At 36.7% G+C, this 24229-nt stretch overlaps 1 protein-coding gene across 3 annotated transcripts in view; it reads left to right on the forward strand.

Annotated features, from left to right (window-relative positions):
• The window catches only part of dock4 (dedicator of cytokinesis 4), a 107819-nt gene that overhangs the window by 55135 nt on the left and 28455 nt on the right, over positions 1–24229 (forward strand). For all 3 annotated transcript variants that reach the window (XM_007252878.4, XM_007252879.4, XM_022684172.2), the window contains 14 exons: positions 3388–3550; positions 4587–4693; positions 4796–4952; positions 7506–7603; positions 9299–9382; positions 10434–10534; positions 15407–15488; positions 17380–17550; positions 19453–19645; positions 19858–19988; positions 20598–20732; positions 21675–21773; positions 22012–22106; positions 23806–23881. In XM_007252878.4, the coding sequence (XP_007252940.3) occupies positions 3388–3550; positions 4587–4693; positions 4796–4952; positions 7506–7603; positions 9299–9382; positions 10434–10534; positions 15407–15488; positions 17380–17550; positions 19453–19645; positions 19858–19988; positions 20598–20732; positions 21675–21773; positions 22012–22106; positions 23806–23881 (1692 nt within the window). The remainder of the gene's footprint in view (positions 1–3387; positions 3551–4586; positions 4694–4795; positions 4953–7505; positions 7604–9298; positions 9383–10433; positions 10535–15406; positions 15489–17379; positions 17551–19452; positions 19646–19857; positions 19989–20597; positions 20733–21674; positions 21774–22011; positions 22107–23805; positions 23882–24229) is intronic.

Raw genomic sequence — 24229 nt, forward strand, 5'->3', positions numbered from 1 at the left:
GGGTTGGACAATGAAACTGAAACACCTGGTTTTAGACCACAATAATTTATTGTACTGACGGACAGTTCTCGTGGAAACAGGAGAGTTGAGGTGCACATTGAATTCTGCCGTGATTGAGCAGCCGTAGTCTTATGTTTTTTATATACAATCCGGGTTAGCACCCGAACATCCCTTTCAGACAGCTTCCTCTTACAGCGTGCACAGTTAATCCTGTTGGATGTGGTGCTGCGTGGGCCCGGATTGTTTAAACTTGTTTTAATTTTGTATAGACCTAAATTCTGAAATATATCTTAAAATAAATTGATATAAAATGTTGTTAAGCTGTTTAAATTGTACAGTTGAATTGTACAAAAAATAATTAACTAATTAAATAACACAGCATGTAATTAATTAGACTAATTAGAGCACATTTAGAACAGCAGTCACCAATAACAACACATTGTAACATTAGAGTATATGCAAACAAATCCAGGTGAAATAAAAAAAGTCATTAATGCAGTTAAAACATTTTAAAATTGTTTCCAAAACAGTAACAGTTACTGTGTATTAATGTTTCCATTTTTTGCAAAGAATTGGTTAGATCTACCAGCAGCTTTTTCCATACTGGGCTTCCTTAAAGGAATAGTTTGGTATAAAAACACTGAAGCATTATTGATCACTTAGCCTAGATGCACTCCATCAGCCAAGACATGTTTGACATATTTGATAAATATAGAGTGGGAGATGCTAGGCTGACATTGTTCACAAACACTAGAGTTACACAGTAACACAGTCAGTCTCATCTTAGTGAATAGATTCCCAAAAACCTCATCTTTTAGTTAAGCAGCTAAGAAATAATTAAATAATAAATCATAAATAAATAATAAATGTTAAAACATTGTAATATTCACGTAATACACCGCCTGCCAAAAAAAAAGTTGCCACCCAAAAAAAAAGTCACATAATCTATTATTTGGTTGGAACACCTTTAGCTTTGATTGTGGCACGCATTCGCTGTGGCATTGTTTCGATAGGCTTCTGCGATGTTTAAAGATTTATTTCAAATTTCAATCCAGTGTTGCATTAATTTTTCACCAAGATCTGTTTTGCATTGATGATGGTAGAGTCTGACTGCTGCACAAAGTCTTCTCCAGCTCATCCCAAAGATTCTCAATGAGGTTAAGGTCTGGAATCTGTGGTGAACAATCCATGTGTGAAAATGATGATCTCATGCTCCCTGAATCACTCTTTCACAATTCCAGACCCATGAATCCTGACATTGTCATCATCTTGGAATATGGCCGTGCCATTAGGGAAGAAAAAAATCAATTGATGGAATAACCTGGTCTATATTCAGTATATTCAGCTGACCTCATTCTTTCAGCACATACTGTTGCTGAACCTACACCTGACCAACTGCAGAATCAACTTCACATCATTTACTTTACATTTATTTAAATCCAGGTTTTTTTTTTTTTTTTGGCCAGGCTGTGTATCTATGAATATTATAAAATATCTACTTTATATCATTTTTATAACTCCCTTAAACCTTTGCTCAGCAGCTCTTTTAGCAGATTATTTAATTAGGAGCATATTGCAGTGTGTAACATACAGTTGTGGTCAAAAGTTTACATACACTTGTAAAAAAACATAATGTTATGGCTGTCTTGAGTTTTCAATAAGTTCTACAACTCTTATTTTTCTGTGATAGAGTGATCGGAACACATACATGTTTGTCACAAAAAACAGTCATAAAATTTGGTTCTTTCATAAATTTATTATGGGTCTGCTGAAAATGTCACCAAATCTGCTGGGTCAAAAATATACATACAAGCAACAAAATTTGTCAATTTTGGTGATGTAGCGAGTTGTGTCAATCAAATTAGCTTCATGTCATGGCCTCTTCACTTCTTGTAAGTGATTCTGATTGACTACAGCTGTTGACTTCTCATGAGCCCATTTAAATAGGGCTCATTTGACCCAGTGATTAGACTCAGCTACAAAAGCTACAATGGGAAAGTCAAAGGAACTCAGTGTGGATCTGAAAAAGCGAATTATTGACTTGAACAAGTCAGGGAAGTCACTTGGAGCCATTTCAAAGCAGCTACAGGTCCCAAGAGCAACTGTGCAGACAATTATACGCAAGTATAAAGTGCATGGAACAGTTGTGTCACTGCCACGATCAGGAAGAAAACGCAAGCTATCACATGCTGCCGAGAGGAGATTGGTCAGGATGGTCAAGAGTCAACCAAGAATCACCAAGAAGCAGGTCTGCAAGGATTTGGAAGCTGATGGAACACAGGTGTCAGTCTCCACAGTCAAGCGTGTTTTACATCGCCATGGACTGAGAGGCTGCCGTGCAAGAAAGAAGCCCTTGCTCCAGAAAAGGCACCTTAAGACTCGGCTGAAGTTTGCTGCTGATCACATGGACAAAGATAAAACCTTCTGGAGGAAAGTTCTCTGGTCAGACGAAACAAAAATTGAGCTGTTTGGCCACAACACCCAGCAATATGTTTGGAGGAGAAAAGGTGAGGCCTTTAATCCCAGGAACACCATGCCTACTGTCAAGCATGGTGGTGGTAGTATTATGCTCTGGGGATGTTTTGCTGCCAGTGGAACTGGTTCTTTGCAGAAAGTAAATGGGATAATGAAGAAGGAGGATTACCTCCAAATTCTGCAGGAAAACTTAAAACCATCAGCCCGAAGGTTGGGTCTTGGGCGCAGTTGGGTGTTCCAACAAGACAATGACCCAAAACACACATCAAAAGTGGTAAAGGAATGGCTAAACCAGGCTAGAATTAAGGTTTTAGAATGGCCTTCCCAAAGTCCTGACTTAAACCCCATTGAGAACATGTGGACAGTGCTAAAGAAACGGGTTCATGCAAGAAAACCATCACATTTAGCTGAACTGCACCAATTCTGTCAAGAAGAGTGGTCAAACATTCGACCTGAAGCTTGCCAGGAGCTTGTGGATGGCTACCAAAAGCGCCTAGTTGCCGTGAAAATGGCCAAGGGACATGTAACCAAATACTAATGTTGCTGTATGTATATTTTTGACCCAGCAGATTTGGTGACATTTTCAGCAGACCCATAATAAATTTATGAAAGAACCAAATTTTATGACTGTTTTTTGTGACAAACATGTATGTGTTCCGATCACTCTATCACAGAAAAATAAGAGTTGTAGAACTTATTGAAAACTCAAGACAGCCATAACATTATGTTTTTTTACAAGTGTATGTAAACTTTTGACCACAACTGTAGCTTTAGGTCATCAATGTTAAAATTATAGTTTGTGATTCGGATCATGATGTTCCAGTTTTGTAACATCAGTTAAAACCTCTGATGGTAATAATCCACTACATGTCTTTCTCTCTCTTTCTCTATGTCTCTCTCTCTCTGTTTTAGGGTCTGGTGTGTCCGGGTTCAGGTGAGCCGGGGGCGGATGAGTTTCACTCGTTTGTTCTGTATCACAGTAACAGCCCACGCTGGTCAGAGCAGATTAAACTGGTCGTTCCTCCGGAGCTCTTCAGAGCCACACATCTGCGCTTCGAGTTCAGACACTGCTCCAGTAAGAACACACACATCACACGCTCAGAACACACTCCGAACACACTGTACACACGGCTATTAATTAACAGACGTGCCACACCGAGCTGCCGTCCCACTGCACTCTGAGGAAAGACTGTGGAGATTGATCAGATTGTGTGATCTCCTGTGATTCATCAGAACGCTGAGCACAGAATATTCACTGGGAACATGCCAGACAGTCAGAACTGAGATTTTAGTCATTCATCTGCATTTCTGAGTGGTGCTGTTAATAATGAGGGGATTTTATTTTTGATTCATTTGGAGAAGTTCTGCTGAATGGATTTCATTAGTCAGGTTTTCATCCAGATGTTAAATTATAATCACATGACTCAAATAGAGCAAATAAGTGATGTGAGTATGGCTGTGTTTCCTTTCTGCAGAATGATAGTGAAAACACTAATAAGCGAGTGAGTTTACAGAGAAATCTGTCATGGCTGTTTTACTTCATTTTTTGATATTTATGCCTATTTTTGATCATTTATTTTATGACCACACACTCAATTTAACATCCAGTTAATAAAAAAAAGTAGTTTCTGTATCCATTTCTATTGGTTGTGATGTTAATATTAAGATTACTGTGCGACCCGCACCCTAATTTATGTAATGATTTTTTTATGATTCTGGTCATTTTTTTCATATCTGGAAGTAGTGGTGTCACAATCCTAAAATTCTGATTTTCAATGTGATACCTGCATAAATATCTCAATTGTAATACTGAAACTATACCACAACAAAAGCCTAAAACATCAGATATTAATGAAATAATAGAATACCAAACATGAAACATTATTAGTTATTAAATTATTAGTTGTTTTTATTAATTATAGAAAAAATAAATGAATGATGTTTATTCCTCATAGATTCTTACCTTAATCAAGTAAGAACATAATTTTTTTGATAGTTAATTTTGTCTGTGAGCTGTCTGAGAGGAGAGCCCGTCTCAGCCGAAAAAATAAAACATATATATATATTTTTTAAAGTACAGTGACATCATCAACATTTGTGTTGTGTTGCAGCAAAAGAGAAAGGAGAGAAGAAGCTGTTTGGATATTCTTTCGTTCCACTGATGCAAGAAGACGGCCGAACACTTCCTGACGGAACCCACGAGATTATCGTCCACAAGGTATTGAAAGGCCGTGTCTGTGTGTGTGTGTTTGTGTTTGTCAGTTTGAAGGTGTGTGAGTGTGCTTGAGGGTATTAACCCCTTTCCTCCTTCTGCTGTCAGTGTGAAGAAACAGCGAACCTGCAGGACTCCTCCCGCTACCTCAAGCTCCCCTTCTCTAAAGCCAGCCTGCAGCCTGGCAACAACCAGACCATGAAGAACAGCAAAGAGTCCTTCTGGATCATCTCCCTGCTCTGCTCCACCAAGCTCACCCAGAACGGTACAGCACTGTTTCCTTCTCTACAAAACTCTGTGTGGTTATGTTAAAGCGGTACACTCACTTTGTCCTTACCCAGATGTACAGTAATCACCCAGCCAGGACATGTTCGGTATTCCTAATGTTGCTAACAAGTGGTAGAAGCTTATGTTCACTAATTAGCACTGTGATTTGCATTTCTCAGGGGCTTGGCATTGGGAACTGCCTGGTGCTCCTCATGAAAACATTTCACTTTTTAGCCAGAATAAACAAAGATCTTCTGACCCGAGTGACCACTTAGTTGTAACTTTTTTTTTGAGTTTGTTGCAAATTTTGCAAAATGTCCTTATAACCTTATAAACAAACCAATAGAGCACATCCACCATTTATAGCATACATATAACACTTACTTTTACACTTAATGTAATATTTTCCCATTTTCTAATTCAAATTTTGTATCACTTTGTTAGCTTTTATTATTGTTATTATTATTATTATTATTATTGGTGATTTATTGTATGTGGCTATAATGTGTAAGAATATTCCATGATAGAAAAATCAAATATTTAAAAATTCCTTTTGAAACCTTTAGAAACACAAGTGAACGAATCTTCATAATAATTTCTCAATAGCAAACAACATTTGAACGTACGCTATTAAAATGTCATGTGATTATATTTAGAAGTGTTTTTCTGTCGAGTGTGTGTCTTAATTTGTACTTAAATTTTAGGGCTGGGAATCAATCCGAATTTTCTGGATCGATTCGATTCTGATTCATAAGGTCACAATCCAATTCGATCTACGATTCGATCCGATTTCGATCTATTTACATTTTGCTGGATTGTCGCTTTAAAATAAATACTGTCCCATAGATAAAACAGCCCCATGTGTGTTTGTGACTGTATCTGTGTATCTGTAAGAGGGACACACATTTATAGTATTTATTTTGTTCTGTCTAGTTCGTCTTTGTTCTTGTAACGTTTGAATCCGAAGTACTGCCAAACATCAGCCTTCATTCCAGGCGGTGATTTTAGTGCTGTAACTTCGGCCATCTCGCTCTCTCTTAAGTTTCGGTTTCGTTTAGCTGGCACCCGCTTTTTATACTGCCCCTTGCACGTCAAAGAAAAATAGTGCCTATAGTAACCTGGAAAAGATCTATCCACATATTTTTGGATCGATATCATATTTTTTGAGCATAAATCGTTATTGGATTGCGAATCGATCTTTTGAACAAAGCCCTATTAAATATGACTGTACATAAACTGAACCACATACAACTCATATGAACTTTTATACTGGATATTGTTTAGGCTTTTTTCATTCATTGGATTTGTCCTGTTTCTCTACCTTCCTGACTTATTATTGTTTTTTCCTCTTTTTTTTCTTCCTCAATAAAAATATTTGAAACAATTGATGATAAATCGAAATATAGAATATATATATCTTTAAGAAACTCCTGAAGACAGAGCTCTTCAAAGAGCACTTCTCTCTTAACACCTCTAACACACTAACTACTTCTAACCTCATTTCTTTCTTCCCCTCCTTCACTCCTCTATGCTATTATTTCCATTTGACCTCCTTTAGGGCCTATCTAAGATGTTTTTCTATTACTTTGTACTTCACTATTGTAAGTCGCTTTGGACAAAAGCTTCTGCCAAATGTAATGTAATGTAATGTAATGTAATGTAATATACCAATAAAACTTAAGCATACTTTTTTTCTTCTGCTGGAAAGATGTTATCTTGAAAAGTCAGACCTCATTGTTTTCAGATCAGTGAATGTATTAACATGCCCTTAAAAAGCTGTTTTTAATTGGAATACTATTAGATATCTGATTATTCCATTAGTCATTTAAACAGCATACTCCAATTTACTCCAAAGTCTAAAATTCAACACAGCAATTAAGCAATATCCCACAAGTACGTCACATGATCTTTCAGACAGCCTGAGCGGTAATTAAAGTAGCCGCTAAACCTCCAGTCTCTTCCTTATGTGACCTTTCTCCTGACCTTTTGGAGCTATTTATGGATCAGCGCTCCGTCTGACTGAATCCGATGCAGTGGCAGACATGAAAGAGTGTGTGTGTGTGCAGGAGAGATGACTGCCTGCTGATCTCACACCTGCCTCTGTTGACCTTGGAGCTCAGCCCAATAACTCAGGCACAGCTCAGAGTGGCCCAGCAGCTGTGCTCCATTCTCCCTGAACCAGCGAGCACTCGGACAAACCCTGCACGAAGCCCAGTCAGGGAGAGGCTTCTCACTTCATGAGCCTTATGACCATGTGACATGCTTTATCTGATCCTCTTCAGTTGTAGACTGACAAACATCAGCTCTGCAGAGTGTAGTATTGTCTCTGCTTTAAAACCTCAGAGTCTTTTTTTTAGCAGCTGCCTGAGGAGAAAGTGTGTGTCGGAGCAGAGCCATGTCCTTACTCAGCAGCTTTCATATTACAGCTGATAAATGGGCCATTGATGTTGTCTGCTGTGTTCTTTCAGCAAGAAATATGACATATTCGCATTTCTACATTTTAATAGAGCGCTGATCATTCAGCTCATATTCATTTTGTGTTAACGTGCAGGTGACATGCTGGATTTGCTGAAATGGAGAACTCATCCCGAACGGATCATGGACTCCTTGACCAAGTTGAAGGACATAGATGGTGCTGAGATAGTTAAGGTACATTTTTTACATTTTCATTCAGTTTTCTTAAATTATAGGAAAACAGAGTGAGCTACCATCCAGCATTTTTTTTATTAAACATGTATATAAAATATTACACAGTATCAGTCAATGTTTTTATTTATTTTTCCTACATGGTAAATGAATGCGAAAGTCATCCAGACTATGAAGGAATACATAAGAAATCATGTAGTAACTTAAATTTTTTTTTAAACAAACCAAAATACCCTGTGCAGCATTTAGTTGGTTCTCATCTCGAAGGCTGTAAATTTGTGCTTTCTAAGGCTGGTAACTCTGATGAACTTATCTCTTGGTCCTTCCTTTCCCGGGACAGTGCTGATGAGTGCCAGTTTCATCATGCTCACTGTCATCACTTTCTTTTTTAAAATTCTGACTGCACTTAAGGATACTTTCACAATTCTAAAAAAAAATCGGATTGACTAACCTTTATTTCTTAAATTATTTTTTCTTTATTTAGTTGAGTAGTTCTCACCATAATATGGATCAGAACATTACTTAAATAGAGCTATTCACTGTGTACCAACTCTACCTCTCCACAACTTTACAACTGATGCTCTCAAACACATTAAGAGTAATTAACTCTTGACAAGTTCAGCACAGCTGTTAACTGAAGGCCATTCCAGGTGACTCTACCTTATAAAGGTGACTAAGAATATCCAGCCAAGAAGTGCAAAGCTGTCATCTAACAATTCTTTAAAGAATATAAAATATAAAACATTTTCTGCTTTGCTAAACACATTTTTGTTTACTAAATCATTACATAGGTTTGGATTTTTCATAGTTTGGATGACTTTTGTATTAATCTACAATGCAAAAAATATTAAATAATGAAAAAAAAAAACCCCACTGCATTTAAGGTATGTCCAGGTTTTGAATGACACTGTATATGTAATAAACACTTCTTCATTGACCTTGATAGCCTCAAAATACCCATGAGGTTGTACGTTTATTCTGTACCTCGTTCACTGTGAAATGAAGTCAGGCCAATTGTAAAGTCAGGCTAAATAAAAAAAATTAAAGTAACAAATTACAAAGTGTTTTTCTTATTTTAATCAACATTTCTCCTAACTCAGATTTTTTACGTCTGCATCTGATTTGAATCTTTTCCATCACATGCCATCCCCAGACTGGGAGGCAGTGGGGCCATGCTGAGCCCTTGCTGCAATTTGAACTTGAATTTGATCTTCTCATGCCTGATGAGCAGACAGTTTGTTTGTTATCATACCACCAGTTTAGAACTGTGCAGTTACAAACACAAATCTGAATCAATTTACTGTTCTTACTCTTTATGCTATAGAATTAAACAGACTATGCTTTTAAGGATAATACTCAATAATCATTAAAAGTTGTTAATGATTGGCTGCCATGGGTTGTGTCTCTTTCCAAAAGCAGATACCAAAAAAAACAGGAAAATAGCTTTGCACTAAAATTAAATATTTTAAATTTTAGAAAAAGATGTTACTATTTGTTACTAGTTATAGTAGTATATAGTACTAGTTAAACTTTGAACGTTAAGACAAGATGTACAGTTAATACTAAGCTTCCATGAGGAGAGTGTTGGTGATATTGAACTGAAAACATTGAAACAAGATGCATTTTTTAAAATGTTTTTTTTTCTTCAAAATTGAACATATTAAAATATTTTAATATCGTGTGTTTTCTCCATCACAGTTCTTGCAGGACGCACTGGACACACTGTTTGCCGTTTTAGATGACAGTCCTCAGAGATATGGACTAAAGGTGTTTGACTGTCTGGTAAGGGACATGCTGTTCACTGTGGTGTGTGTGTGTGTGTGTGTGTCTGTGTGTCTGTGTGTGTGTGTGTGTGTGTGTCTGTGTGTCTGTGTATGTCTGTGTAATAACCTTCACACGTACTCCATCTCACATCCACTGCTTTCAGAACATTATGCAAGGCATACTTTAATAACCAGCCTTTTTTGTTCCTCTGTTCTGATGTGTTGCCACAGTTACCTGTTAAATACAGCCAGAGGAACATGAACAATATACATTTAATTGCACTGCCATGTGCTGGGGATCTTATCATAACTGTTTTGTACCTGGTTGAATGATGGACATGTTAAGATAAGCATAAATTCAGGGAATAAGCAATGCTTAAAACTTACATCAATATTGTACCGGATACTGATATTGAATCGGATTGGTCCCATCTTTGGCAACAAGCCAAACTCACATATTACAATATGGTGTTAACATCATGCAAAACTTAATAATGAAAAACAAGATAATGTACCTGCAAGCAGAACAGTGATGACAGCTGATGTTGATAAGCTGTGATGATAATTAACTAAAATCCAATGTCTTACAAAAGTGCCACTGTCATATTGATTAAAATATCAACATTTTAGCTGTGAGATTTTTGGAGACTAAAGCCCAGTGTCTTCTCAGCTTTTTATTGTTGACAATGTGAAATTTTAATACCATTAGATTTTGTTTCGCTGTTTGTTGTTAAGTAATCAGATTTCAATGTCTGTTTAAAGTTGGTGTAATCCCAGTATTGGCTTTTTATAGATATGTGACTCTGATTTCAGTGTCTCTACAGCGATGAGTTTTGATATCAACCCAGTTTTAATTTTCATGTACAATGCAAAGCCTGGCTGATATTGGAGTCCAATGTCTTTCTGACGTGAAACTGGCGCCTGGTGCCTGCTGGGCTGCAGCTTAATCTTCACTAAATTTATGCAGACTGAAGAGACTTGTGTGTTGTGCAATGAACAGCGGCATTATGCTCATGAGTTGTGAGAACAGCAGGAGAGATTAACTGAAGCTCACTGGTTTTATTCGACAGGTGCACATCATCAATTTACTGCAGGACAGTAAATTCCAGCACTTCAAGCCTGTCATGGACAACTACATTGAGAATCACTTTGCGGGCGCCCTGTCGTACAGGTAAGCATATCTGTGACAGCCAGTTAGTCTCTTTAGACTGGCTCTGGGGGTCATGTAAAAAGGAAAATTTCTGCATTTCTGCTATTACATTCTTAAAAATAAAGATTAAGTGATGCCAAAGAAGAGTCTGTTTTGTTCATCAATCATGTGTTTAACAAGAACATTTAAATTGGTAAAGAAACTTTACATCAAGTGAAGGTTCTTTAAGCATTTAAATGGAACCCTTCTTTATTACAAACGTGTTTCTTTATGGAAACAAAAGTGATTCTTTTCTGGCATCGCTGTGTGTTTGGTCTCCGAGTGAAGCCTGTAGCTGCTCTCAAAGCAGAGTTTATTTCTTTGATCTTTTATAACCCACTTCCACATTTTGACAAGACTTTTCTAACACTGTCATTCTAACACTGTGATGATACAGCTCTGTAAAAAAGAGACCACTTAAAAATGATGAGTTTCTTTGATTTTACCAAATTGAAAACCTCTGGAATATAATCAAGTGGAAGATGGATGATCACAAGCCATCAAACCAAGATGAACTGCATAATTTTTTGCACCAGGAGTGGCATGAAGTTATCCAAAAGCAGTGTGTAAAACTGGTGGAGGAGAACATGCCAAGATACATGAAAACTGTGATTAAAAACCAGTGTTATTCCACCAAATATTGATTTCTGAACTCTTAAATCTTTGTGAATATGAACTTCTAAAGCTCTGCATCTTTTTAGTTATTTCAACCATTTGTATATATTTGTATATATAGCCCCTTTGTTTCAACGTTTGTTGGCAGGTTCTTGTGTGTGTTTAATGTCGGTCAGGTTGTTTCTTTGTTTTCAGTCAGTGTTATCCGTGTTCCTTTGTTGTTTAGTTTTTGGTTTACTGTCTGTTTTCACTGTCAGTTTGATAAATTACTTAATACCCTAAATATAAGCATATACACTCATATTTTCTTAGAGAGAAAAAGTACACTGTTTATTTATTTTACCGAGAAATGGGTTATTGATTAATGCTAACTGGAAAGTGACACATAATCTTCAGACACCACAAATTGACTCTTGGACTCGTGGAATTAAATGTGCATAAATCTGAGTTTTTACAGAGCCATTACTTTTTTAAATCTTTAATCTTAAAATATATGATGTTTTTTTCTCTCCTGTGAATTTCTTCGTCCTCCTTCCTCCATGCTTTGCTGTCACGCCAATTAACTTTACATCCTCTCAGCCAATCACTGTCCACCTCTCCTCACCCCAAGCACATTCCTCTCCTCTCTTCAGGTCCACTGCGATCATCCCTGGCATGCTCTCTTTCTCTCCCTCACAGATTAGCATGTGTTGGTGTGTGGGTTGAGACATGAGGTGAAGCGTCATGCTCTCACGTGTGTTATCGCGGTCCGTTCGAGGTGTGTGTGTGTGTGTGAGTGGGTGGGGGGTGAGGGTGCAGTTCTAATCACTCACATGCTGTTCCCCATCACCATGCTTTCCCTTGCCAGACTTTGGGTCCCTCTCTCTCTCTCTCTCTCTCTATTCCTCCTTCCCCATCCCCCGCTACTCGATCTTTGAAAGCTTGGTTTGAAATATCAGCTATAATTGCTGTGTTTTCTGTCTCTTTTTCGCATGTCCCTTGGCTATTAGTTGCACTCAGTACAAAGTTTTAGTGGAATAAAGCACAGCCTCGCTCACTGATTACTCTGAGATATAGCTTATGAAGACTTTAATGAGGTTAAAATAATGAGGTTTACACTTACACTCTGCTGTGTGCACTTTCATGCTCTACTGTTGGCTTTATGTGCACACACACACACAGAGTCACATAAACACACTGCAGCGTGTCTCTCAGCATGCTGAAAGTCACACTGAGGGGAATCTGTAGTCTTGATGGATGTTTTACCTATGTACATTTACTGCCATATTTTATTGCAGCATGTCCTCTAAACACTGACTGTCCTGTGAATCAGTGATAAATATGAGCAAATTGAGATTGATTCTAATAAAGTGACCAGTAAGTGTATACTCAAAGAAAGTGTCTCTAATAAAGTGGCCAGTGGGCAGTGGTTGTTGGTAGATGTCCCAGCCCATTTTATAATAAGTGTCCTTAATAACTGTATAGTTAGATGTTAATAATAAATATAATAATAATGTAACTACTGGTGTAGTACTTATTGTTACAGATTATTAATTACAGTTATACAGGTTATGTAATTAAACACGTGTCAACAACTATTTTGAATTGTGATTAATAGGACATAGTGTGTATGAATTGTGTGTGTATTGTAGAAGTTGTGTATACATTTATATTTCTTCCATAGCTTTGTGTGTTATTGATTGTGATTTTTTGTTTTGAATACTAAAAATCATTATTTAAATTTTATTATGGAAAGATGGACAACAACTTCTGATACGTTTTTTTAATACACATATAATTACACAACCTGTACAACTGTAATTAATCTGTAACAATGTGTACTTCATCAATAGTTACACCAACACTGTTCACTACATCTTTATTAAAGACACTTATTATCAAGTGGGACTGGTGTTTATAATAAAGTGACTGATTGGTGGAAGCTCAAGGTTGGTGCTTCTAATAAATTGGCCAGTATGTGAAAGCTCATTTTAGCTGTTTGTAATAAAGTGGCCAGTTGTTGGTGTTTCCAATTGAGTGGAAGCACACGATGGGTGTTTCTTATAAAGTGGCCAGTGAGTAAAATAACAATGAGTGTAAAGTGGCCAGTGGTTGGTGTTCGTAATGAAGTGACTAACTGGTTGAAGCTCAAGGGAGGTGTTTCTAATAAAATATCCAGCAAGTGGAAGTATAATAGACATGCATGTTTCTAATAAAGTGACCAGTGCACCAAGGTATCAGGGAGGTATTTCCAATAAATTGGTTAGTGAGTGAAAGTCTATGGAAGGTGTTTCTAATAAATTGGCCGGTTGTTTGGTAGATTATGTTTATCCTGAAAGTGCAGTAGAAAATGTGAAACACTGAAAAGATCACTCGCATACTTCCTCTCATTATGTAAATGTGCTGCCAGCCTGTGTTTAATTACAGTCTGATTAGAATGTTTTTATTGAATCTTTTGGGAAATGTTTGCTGGTACTTTAACTTCAGATTACATTAATTTTTGCCTTAAAGCAAATGTTAACTTCCCCCCTAACAGCTAGTTCACTCTCCTGGGCCTCAACATGAGTAGGCCTACTCACAGAGACCCAGTTTCTTAAAATATTCCTTTTTTCCCCTCTGTATTCATTACAATGCAGCAGATTTAGAAGGAAACCGCAATGAATTAATATTTCTTTGTTGTCATATAATATTATATCATATTTCTCTGTTGATTTATGCAGCTTTTTGGTCTGCATACATTTTCTGAGAAAGATTTTAACAGGATATTCCCCAGACATGTGTTTGAATCATCTGGCAGTGTTATCATCTGGCAGAGTTTTGCAGTGTTACTGGGCAAAGTAGCGTCTGAGTGAGAGTGTTTTCAGTCTCTGTTCCACTGAGCAGCAGAATGGAGGCAGAAATAATGCAGGAATAGGAGGTTTATCACCACTGCTGAAGAATGGATCAAAGCACACGAAGGCTTTCAGCAGATGACACTAAACCGAAGTCTTTTTTTATTATTTTAATAAAAACCTAAATCGTTTTACAGTGTGTTTCTCTGTTTAGGAACAGGGAGGTGTTTAGCAAGTTGAAATTGTTCATAAAGCTGCTTATACTTTTTTGGGCCTTACAATATGTAGTTTTTTTCTATATCTACAACATTGTACCTTTTTTGAGAGACGTTTCTTGATATAAAAAAAAAAAATCTCTCAGCAACAGTGCAGTGTGCAGTACACTACTGTATCAGGTATCGTAGTGTATCAGGTATTTCAGTGTATTGAACAAAAACAGTATGAATTGTATTGAATTGTTATATCATGACCTACTGTTGTAGGGTAGTATGAACATGTGGCTGTAGCATTAAGTGACGATGTTATAACGCTCTAATTTTGTTTTAGATGTTAAATTATTTTAATATTGAAAGTTCTGGTGAAGTGAACATGAGGACGTATGGTAGCACAGTGCTACAGCTACAGTGCTACAGCTACAGTGCTATAGTGCACCAGCGAGCTGGACTTCACTACAGGATATTTTAAATCTCGGCTCTCTGGTGTCACTAAATAATTTTGAACTATTAATCTTTTGCCACCTTCAGACAGTTTTTTTTATTTTACCTTTTCATTTATTTTATTTATTTTGTCTTTTTATTTATATGATTTCATATTTTACCTTTTAGCCATTTTATTTATTTTACTCATTTTATCATTTTATTTGTTTTATTACTGGTTTTTACTTTTGGCCTTTTAACATTTTATTTCACTTATTACGTCATTTTATTTCGGCCCTCTATTTCTTTAATTGTTTTTATATTTTATTATTTTAATTATTCATCTCTTTGTTTTATTGCTTTACATTTTAGCCAGTCTGGATATCTTTTTATTCTGAATTATTTTATTGTTTGCTTGTTTTTAAGATTTAAACTTATTTTTCAGTATCTTTAATTTTGTAAAGGCTCAGCTGCATTAAAAATGAGTGTTACCCTCAATGTATTACTGAGTAAAATAAAGGTAGATTGATTATTTTTACTGTATCAAATAATGGATCAAATCAAGACACCACTGTATTATATAAAATAATTTGCTTGTGAGTTATGACATGCCTAACATGTTTAATTACTTAAATAGTTTATTAGTTTATCATTATGAAATATTATGAAACAGTAATACATATTGCTTGTGTTGTAATTTAACCTCCCTTGTGTGTGTGTGTGTGTGTGTGTGTGTGTGTGTGTGTGTGTGTGTGTGTGTGTGTGTGTGTGTGTGTGTGTGTATATGTATACAGGGACCTGATCCGAGTGCTGAAGTGGTATGTGGATCGGATAATCGATGCTGAACATCAGGAACAGATCCAGCAGGTTCTCAAGGTAAAAAGCTTCAGTAGTTCAGTATACTTTATTTTTTGATTGATTGATTTACGAATGCTCTCTTCATTCTCTCTTTCTCTGTCTCACCCTCTATCACTCTCTATTGTCTCTCTTTCTTTCTCCCCCACCACTTTCTACTCTCACTAGTATTCACACCTAATACACCCCTTACTTATTTACACACACATATTTACACTCAGGGACACAGCACATATAGCACTCACACACTCATATTCACATTATCGCACATAGGAAATCACAGACGCATACACAGAACAACAACAACAAATGTACGCAGACACGCTTTTTCATTCTATCACACACTCTAACACATATTGTCACACAACACACACAGCTACATCCCTACCCCTTCCCCCCGACTGGGTGTGTTTCCTGTTCCACAGAGCTCAGTTTGCCATTTGCTGGCAGCACTTTCTAACCTTCATCAACATTCAGCATCTTTACCCTGCTGTTCACCTCAGATAAAACAAAAACGCTGCTGGCTCTTCTTTATAAGTGTGAGGAGCGTCAGATTTAAGAGCAGGACGTTAAAAAATGCTCTGCAGCCTGTTCTGCTCTCCTGCTACTGTGAGAGACTGCCAGACTTTATATTGGAAAGAATATAATGCTTTCCACCCACAAACGTGAGAAATGTAAAGCAGGATTGTGTGCTGCCAGCTGGCGAGCCTTTGAGATCCAGGTTATACTTTTGTGATGATTTGGGATTAGCTTGCTGAATGGCAGATCGATCTTTAATAGCACAAACTCTGTGGTTAAGATTTACAAAAACTCAGGACATTATTTATGACAATATAATAAAGCTTTTTTTTGTAACATGAAACAGCAGCTTCAGAATCATGTAACTGTTAATGTCAGGTAGAATGGCAAGTTTGTCAATGTGATTTTGTGCTGCAATGCTGCTACTGTACTTTAGAACTTTGGTGGACCTCTTGCCAGAACTGCTTAATATTGCGTAACTCCTCTCATATTTGTGTAAAACCCAAACTACCTGTGTGAGTGTCGTTTTCATTTTAAAAATGCAGAAGTGCCCTCTATAGCAACAAATTACAGCAACTATAGACAAAAATAAATAAAAACCTTTGGTAAGCTATCAGAATCAATTAGGTATCACATGTAACTGTGTATGTCAATCAAAGTTGTTTTTCTTGATTTAATCATTTGTGTTCAAATATCAACACACAAAAATAACCGATAGTTACCATTTAGTTTTTTAGGCCAGAGTTCTCCTTTAAAGGTCTAACTCCATCATTTGTTCATTTATTTTAAAATGTCTATTTGTAATCTTTAGTATAAGAAGGAGTGAGAGGGGGGCACGATAGGATTTTTACGCTTGCTCGTGAATATTCATACATGCAAAAATATTGCCTCTGATTGCCTAACAGCACTGTGACGCAGCAAGACAGACAACAGTTAAAATATATTAAAATATACATTTTTACACTAATAACAGTCATTGCAGTGTCATATGTTACCTAACAACATGTGTAATGCCCAGCTAAGTGCAACATTGTGTTATAATTGGTGGAAAAAAAAAAATATACTCTTACATGTAAGGGAACGTAATTAATTTTCAGTGCATTGCTGTAAATACAAATCACAATTTGATCACTATGCTGTACACATGCATTTGTTGACAAGCTGCGAGATACAAAACCAGCATCTGAAGTGGCCTGACTTATATGGCCTGAGGTCTTAGAGGTTATGAAAATCCCCTTTGAGCAGTAGCAGTGTTCCACTCCATAGTGGCATTGACACACATGCCATTCTCTCTGTTGCAGTCAGTGAAGTATCTGCGTGATCCTGAAGCTTCTGTTTTTGAGAGAAATACTACCTAATGCTGTTTTATTTATGTGTATGTGTGTGTATGCAGGCTGCAGAGTACCTTTTTAAGTATATTGTGCAGTCGCGCATGCTCTACGCTGCAGCCACAGCCGCGCAGGCGGAGGAGGAGTTCCGCTGTTCTGTTCACGAGCTCTTCAAATCCATCCACCTGTTCCTTTCCCATCAGAGCAAAGGCATCAGCCCCCTCACACACACGCAGGTAACACCTACACACACACATATAGGTGGGTAACTCATGCACACACTTGTGCCTATAAGGGGGCTGTTACACAGTTTCACACTCCCAGCTTCCACTGTGCTCACTATCAGCAGTCTGTGTGTGTGTGCGCGCGTGTGTGTTTGTGTGTATGTGCATGCGTATGCATACTGTGCATGCTGTTTTGTCCGCAGGGCAGCTCTGCATGCTTTAGAAAACAATTCATCTTGTATACACAAACCATGAATATTAATGGGGCCACACACACACACTTTCATAAATTTAAAAATGCATTTGTTTAGAAACATACGAAAGAAAAAAACACATATTTTTATTCTTAAACATAAATTTACATCCCCACATTGCAGACCGAACATTAAACATTGTATCCTCTATGGAGGACCGGACACACACATACACACACATATACACACACACAGGAAACATTGAACATAAATACAGTGTGTCAAGTGACACAGTGTTGGCAGTGATCCTGTAATGCGTGTGTGTGTGTGTGTGTGTGTGTAAGTGTGTGTAAGTGTGTGTGTGTAAGTGTGTGTGTGTAAGTGTGTGTGTGTAAGTGTGTGTGTGTAAGTGTGTGGGTGTAAGTGTGTGTGTGTAAGTGTGTGTGTGTGGTTCAGTCGCAGTGTGTCCTCAGGCATGTTTAATTGAAATCTGCTCTCCTACTGTGCTGCCGTAACAAGAATGAACACACGTGTGAGTGTGTGTGTGTCTGTGTGTGTGTGTGTCTGTGTGTGTGCATGAGACAGAGAGAGAGTACACTAAATCAAACCACACCTACAATGAAACGATTGGGTGGCATGCAAAAGTTTGGGCCCCCGCTGGTCAAAATATATATTGTGTGAATGGTGAGATAAATTTTGCACATTTAAATTGTCATCTTATACACTTTTATGATATCAAAAAAGGAAAAATACCCAAAACAATAGTTTAAGCAAATATGCCCTGAGAATGGTCAGTACAGTAATAACCCTTTAGGCAAGTTATACAGCTTGTAAATGCTTTCTGTAGGAAATAAGTGTCTTCCTATTCTTGTTGGGGAGTTTTCACCCTTTTTTTCTCCATTTCATCCTGAATGTTGAGGAAGGATTATCCTGTTATGTCGGTTTATACTCAAAGGCTGTATTTTGTTTGCTTCCAAAAACATTCTATGTGCCACTGGCTGCAACACAAATCAACAGCAGGAACAACCCACCCCCATGCTAGCTGATAGCGCCCTGGGTTACTGAAACACTCAGGGTCCCTCAGTCTGTTGGTATCGGGCGACATTTGCTAGCGCTAACTGCGTCTGGCTAGTGCTGCTAACCGGAGCTAGCGCTCACCTTTGGACAAAACACTGGAATTTTAAGCTTACTGTAAATAAACGAAAGCGCTTCAGTCACCCAAATAAACAATTTTCAGGAGAGACATCTGTGTAAATTAACATCCAGCACTTGTTTGACTTTGAAGACAAGTTTTTTTTTTTTTTTTAAGAATTACAGTTTTCTTAGTGTACTCAGGTGCGCCTTAAGCCCTATCTGGACAGGATTAGTTTGTCAGGGGGACATCTGTGAAAAATATTTCACAGTTCTAAAATTAGTGAAAAACTGTAGTAATTCAGCCTGTAATTTTCTAAGAGGACATCTGAGAAAAACACATACAAGGTCGTTCTGGACGGGAATAAAATCACACAGGACCCCCCCATAAAATAGATAATTACCTCAGGACCTATTGCCCTCCAAATGGGGATTTATAGTCCAAAAAATACATTTTTACAATCTGCTTTTATACATTTAAAATTATCTAGAGACTTTATTATACAGTTTATTGAATATCCACTAAAACATTAATGTATGATTAACAGCATACTTGACAAACCGTGTGTGTCTGTGTGTGTGTCTTTAGGCTGTGTTCCTGAGGTCCTTCCCCACGGTGTGTTGTGAGCTGTTGAAAGTGTTCAGTGTGCGCGAGGTGGCGAATCTGGCACGAGACACGCTGAGCAGCCTGCCTGCAAACACGCACGCAGAGTGCCCCCTGCAGGCCGTTAAGCTGCAGTGCATGGCCAAGACTGTGGAAAGCCCGCTCTACACCAACCCAGGTACCAAATAATATGATAATATCTCTCTGTTCTTAAACTTACTCTGTGTAATAGATTAGATTAGATAGATCAGACTGGACTAAATTTAGATTTAATTCAGTGCTGTTGTCTGTGAGTTGCAATCAGGCTTATAGTACAGTTTGTGTATTTAAGTGATTACTGGAAATGTTCTCATAGATTAAGTGTGTGTGTGTATGTGTATGTATGTGCAGAGTCCCGAGGTGTGCTGCTGCCTGTGGTTCTACATGTTCTCCACACGTACCTTCAGGAGCAGAAGGAGCTGGTTTTGTGTGCTAATATCCTCACCAGCATGCTGTCACTGGTCCACAAAGACCCAAACTCTGTGAGTCTTCTGCTGCCAAATGTTTGCTGTATTTTCTTTTGTTTACTTCACAAAGACTGTACACTCTGGTCAATATTATTTTATGAAGTAAAAGTGACAGATTTAGCCAAATGGATATTTAATTTATGGAATGTTGTCTTCAGGCAGATTCACACACTTCTAGCAAATGAAGTCACATAACACTAGAAAATGAGAAAGTGAGAAACAGTTCAGCCAAGATGAAGATTTGTTTGGTGTCTGTTGTTTTTTTTATGTAATGTAGCAGAAGAAAGTTTTGGAAGCTAATATCTCACTGAATAGAACTGTGTATACCTAGATCATCACATTGCATACTGCTATCTATTTAAAATAGAAAAAAATAGAAAAATACAGATTAAATCCAGGCTTCAAGACTCAAACTTACTGTTATTAGCTGAGCAACCATTATTATTTATTTATTTCCACACAAAAAAATCAATAAAAATGCTCCAAAAAGGAATAAAATATTTTTTATTTTCACTTAAAAGTTAAAAAGGTTTACCGGTATTTCTTTCTTATGTATGTTTTGAGTACACAAATGCTCACTATAACAATGTGTCTTGTGTATATTTGTTTCTGTGTGTCTTTAAGGAATGTGTGGTGTCTGAAGAGGTGAATGTAATAATGGACAGTCTCTCTGGAGTGTTATTGAAGACTATACTGGAGGTTACTAATCGACCCCAACCAGCAGCCACCTCGCTCCGCCTGCAGTATCAGGATGTAACAGTAAGTGTCCTCACATACCAGCACTTCAGACAGCAGCTTTAAAACTCTCCTCCTGAGGCCCTTTTGTAAGAATACAATGTGCGGCTAATCTGTGTCACATTGTGTTTACACTATAAGAATTACAGTGTTTCTTTAAGTCACTGTACATTTTTAAAAACTAAAGTTTTATTTAATAACAAAATTCAAATAGTCCATATATACAAGTTAAGCTGCAAAGCAATACATGCAGCAGTTTACCATTCTAGAGGTTTTCAGGATTTTCATTTTCAATATGGACTTTATGAGTCAGGTCTTATACAGAGCAGCCAATTAGAACAGAGCTCATTTGCCTGCATTCATTGTAGTCCTGAATTAACCCAGTTTGGGGGTTGAAAAAATATTATGTAAGTCATAAACCGAAAAATACAGCTCTGGAAAAAATTAAGAGACCACTTCAGTTTCTGAATCAGTTTCTCTGATTTTGCTATTTATAGGTATATGTTGCAAAGAAAACAAGTTCATATTCATATTAAAGTTTAAAGAGTTCAGAAATCAATATTTGGTGAAATTTAATCACAGTTTACATGCATCTTGGCATGTTCCCCTTCACCAGTCTTCACACACTGCTTTTGGATACTTTGTGCCTTTACTCCTGGTGCAAAAATTCAAGCAGTTCAGTTTGGTTTGATGGCTTGTGATCATCCATCTTTCTCTTGATTATATTCCAGAGATTTTCATTTCGGTAAAATCAAAGAAACTCATCATTTTTTTGAAGTGCTCTCTTATTTTCTCAGAATTGGACCTCAAGTACAAAATATATGCAAGAAAAAAAGTAATGTGTGTTTTTTTTTTCAAGTACTTTTTAAAAAAGGTTTTACATCTAGGTTAACGTAAAACAGTATATTAGTGTGTATTCAGAAGCAGTTTATATGTGTGTGTGTGTGTGTGTGTGTGTGTGTGTAGGGTGAATTTGTAGCCTGTTTGCTCACTCTCCTGAGGCAGCTGAGTGATAAGGACTATCAGCAGCTCCTGAGTCGATTCCCCAATAAAGAAGAGCTGGCGGTAAGTTTGCTGAAATCCAGCACCCTGCAGAGGATCTGTTTACTCTGTCCTACTCCAGTTCTTTATACCAGTCACTGCAGCAAGAGATCAGATATGATCAGATAAGGATTCAACCTGTACACCAGTGAAATATGGAGATCTTGTATTTTGTGTTTCTGTCAGATGCTCAGGATTTAAAAACTTTAATAACCTTTTTTTTCTGCCAACAATCCTATTTCCCCTTTTTCTCCCATTCCAGAATTTTCTCCTGCAGCTGTTCACTGTCTTCAGAATTCTTATTCGGCCAGACATGTTCCCTAAAGACTGGACGGTCATGAGATTGGTCACTAACAAGTAAGTTCAGCAGGCCATGACAGAGATCTTAAGGTCTTTTCCTGAAGGAGCAAAAGCACCACAGAATTTTAAAACCACAGAATTTTTATGTTGTCTGGGTTGAGTAGAGGAGGATGGGTTCCTCCTTTTGCTTCCTCCCAAAGTTTTTTCCTGTTTGTCACTTTTTTTATTTACACAAACTGTCTTCTTTCTCTTTATTATAGTCTTATTTATTCCTGTCTTTTGTACTGTAATATAGTTTGGGGAAGTACATTTTCTACTAGTCTTAATAAAATTCTGTTTCTTCAGAAACGATGTGTTCGTATTGCAACACAATCAGATTCACATCTGCCATCTGCGCCTCCTTTCAGAAACTTCAGATTCTCTCTATTTATAATATTATTAATATATTTCAACATTTTATTTATAACATTTATTCAAATGATGGAAATACCCCAGAGCTTTAAAAGTTACTTTTATACAAATTCAGAGATTCATCTATAATAAATTTGTCAGTCTTTAGATTTTTATCTTCCTAAGTTTCTCTCTTGTAGAGGAACATTTTCAGTAAGATTTAGGGGGACAAAATTGTGGAATGATTTTAACCACCTGGCAATTTTTTAGTTAATCTATAGAACATAATAAAAGATTCTAAAAGATCATGTGATAAATGTATTAGAACTGTTTTTCATGCATGCATACACCTTGGCTGTTTTTTTTGCTTTTGTGTTATATTAATGGAATTTGATACTATTTGTATACGGCACTGTATGTTGTGCTATTTGCTTTGTGGGAATATATATTTTTTATAATTGTGCCAAATTAAAATTAAAATTCAAATGATTTTTTTTATTGATTTTAAAATTTTCAAAGTTTATTTTTAGTTATTGTTAAATGTACATCATAGCTTTCTTTTAGATTTTGTTTTGTATACTTTAGTAGTGGTTTCAGTGTTTTAGTGAATATTTTGACAGGAATTGGTTTGTACTCATAGTGCATTAAAATTGACTTTTTTGTTTCAGTGAATTTATGTATTTTGGCAGCACCGCAGCTCCTCGCTCACTTAAGTACACTGTGTAGGTTTGTTTGTTAGGGGTATTAAGAAAAGAACAGTTTCAGTTTGACGAACTTAAGTCCTAAAATCTTAGAAATTCTCAAACAAAATTTGAGACTTTGCAGTGTCAAAAACACATCAGTGCATATTGAATTTAACTAATGGGGAATTATTTTCAATCAGGCTGAACTAAATTATATTAGCACTGAACTGAATTGTGTCGATTCAAAAGTAAGTCAATGTACATTAAATCATTTTGCAAATTGTTGCATGGATAGTCATTGTTAAATTGTAACAATAACACTAGCATGTAAAACACATTTTCCAGACTGATTCAATTCCTCAGCAAAATGCAAAACCTTTCTTAGATAAATAGTTTTCTACCTAAAAAAACCCCAGAGAGTATTTGACATGTCTTTCTAAGATGTTTGCATATAAGTTTTTACTTTTACAAGACAACATTTTCTATTTCTTATTATGTTAACAATGAAAATTGATAAAAGGTATAAATCAGGTCTATTACAACCGATGCTGAAATGTACTGTGCTGTTCTCTCCAGCTTTGGAAGAAGCTTGTCGTGCTGTTTGAGATTCAATGTGCTGTAATTTGCAGAGTGTGGAAAATCTGCCTGTTGTTGATTGCTGTGCTTTTTTCATTTGCTTGCAGTGTGATCATCACGACAGTCCTCTATCTTTCTGACACTCTCCGCAGCAACTTCCTTAATGAGAAATTTGACTTCAAGGTATGAGAAAATTGTGTTTCTGTGCGCTGGTGATGCGTCTGTGTTTGCGTGCATTTTTATTTCAGCTGTCACTTTTATGCATCCATCTTATCTGTTTCTCTTCTCTGGGTGCAATTCTTTTTCATTTCTGAAGCCTCTTGTCTGCCTTTGTCTTTAAGAAAAATAAATATATTTTGTTGAATTGATTATTATGCTAATAAACATACTTTAAAATATATTGTATGTATAGTATATTGTAATATATTCTCAATACATTACGTTTTTGTGTCTCTATAGTGCACCTGTCAATGCATTTAAACACTGTTTTTCTGCAGTATTGACATTTATAAGCAGCTGGATATTAATCTT

The sequence above is a fragment of the Astyanax mexicanus genome, chromosome 10, assembly GCF_023375975.1.
Source record: "Astyanax mexicanus isolate ESR-SI-001 chromosome 10, AstMex3_surface, whole genome shotgun sequence".
Lineage (NCBI taxonomy): Eukaryota > Metazoa > Chordata > Actinopteri > Characiformes > Acestrorhamphidae > Astyanax > Astyanax mexicanus.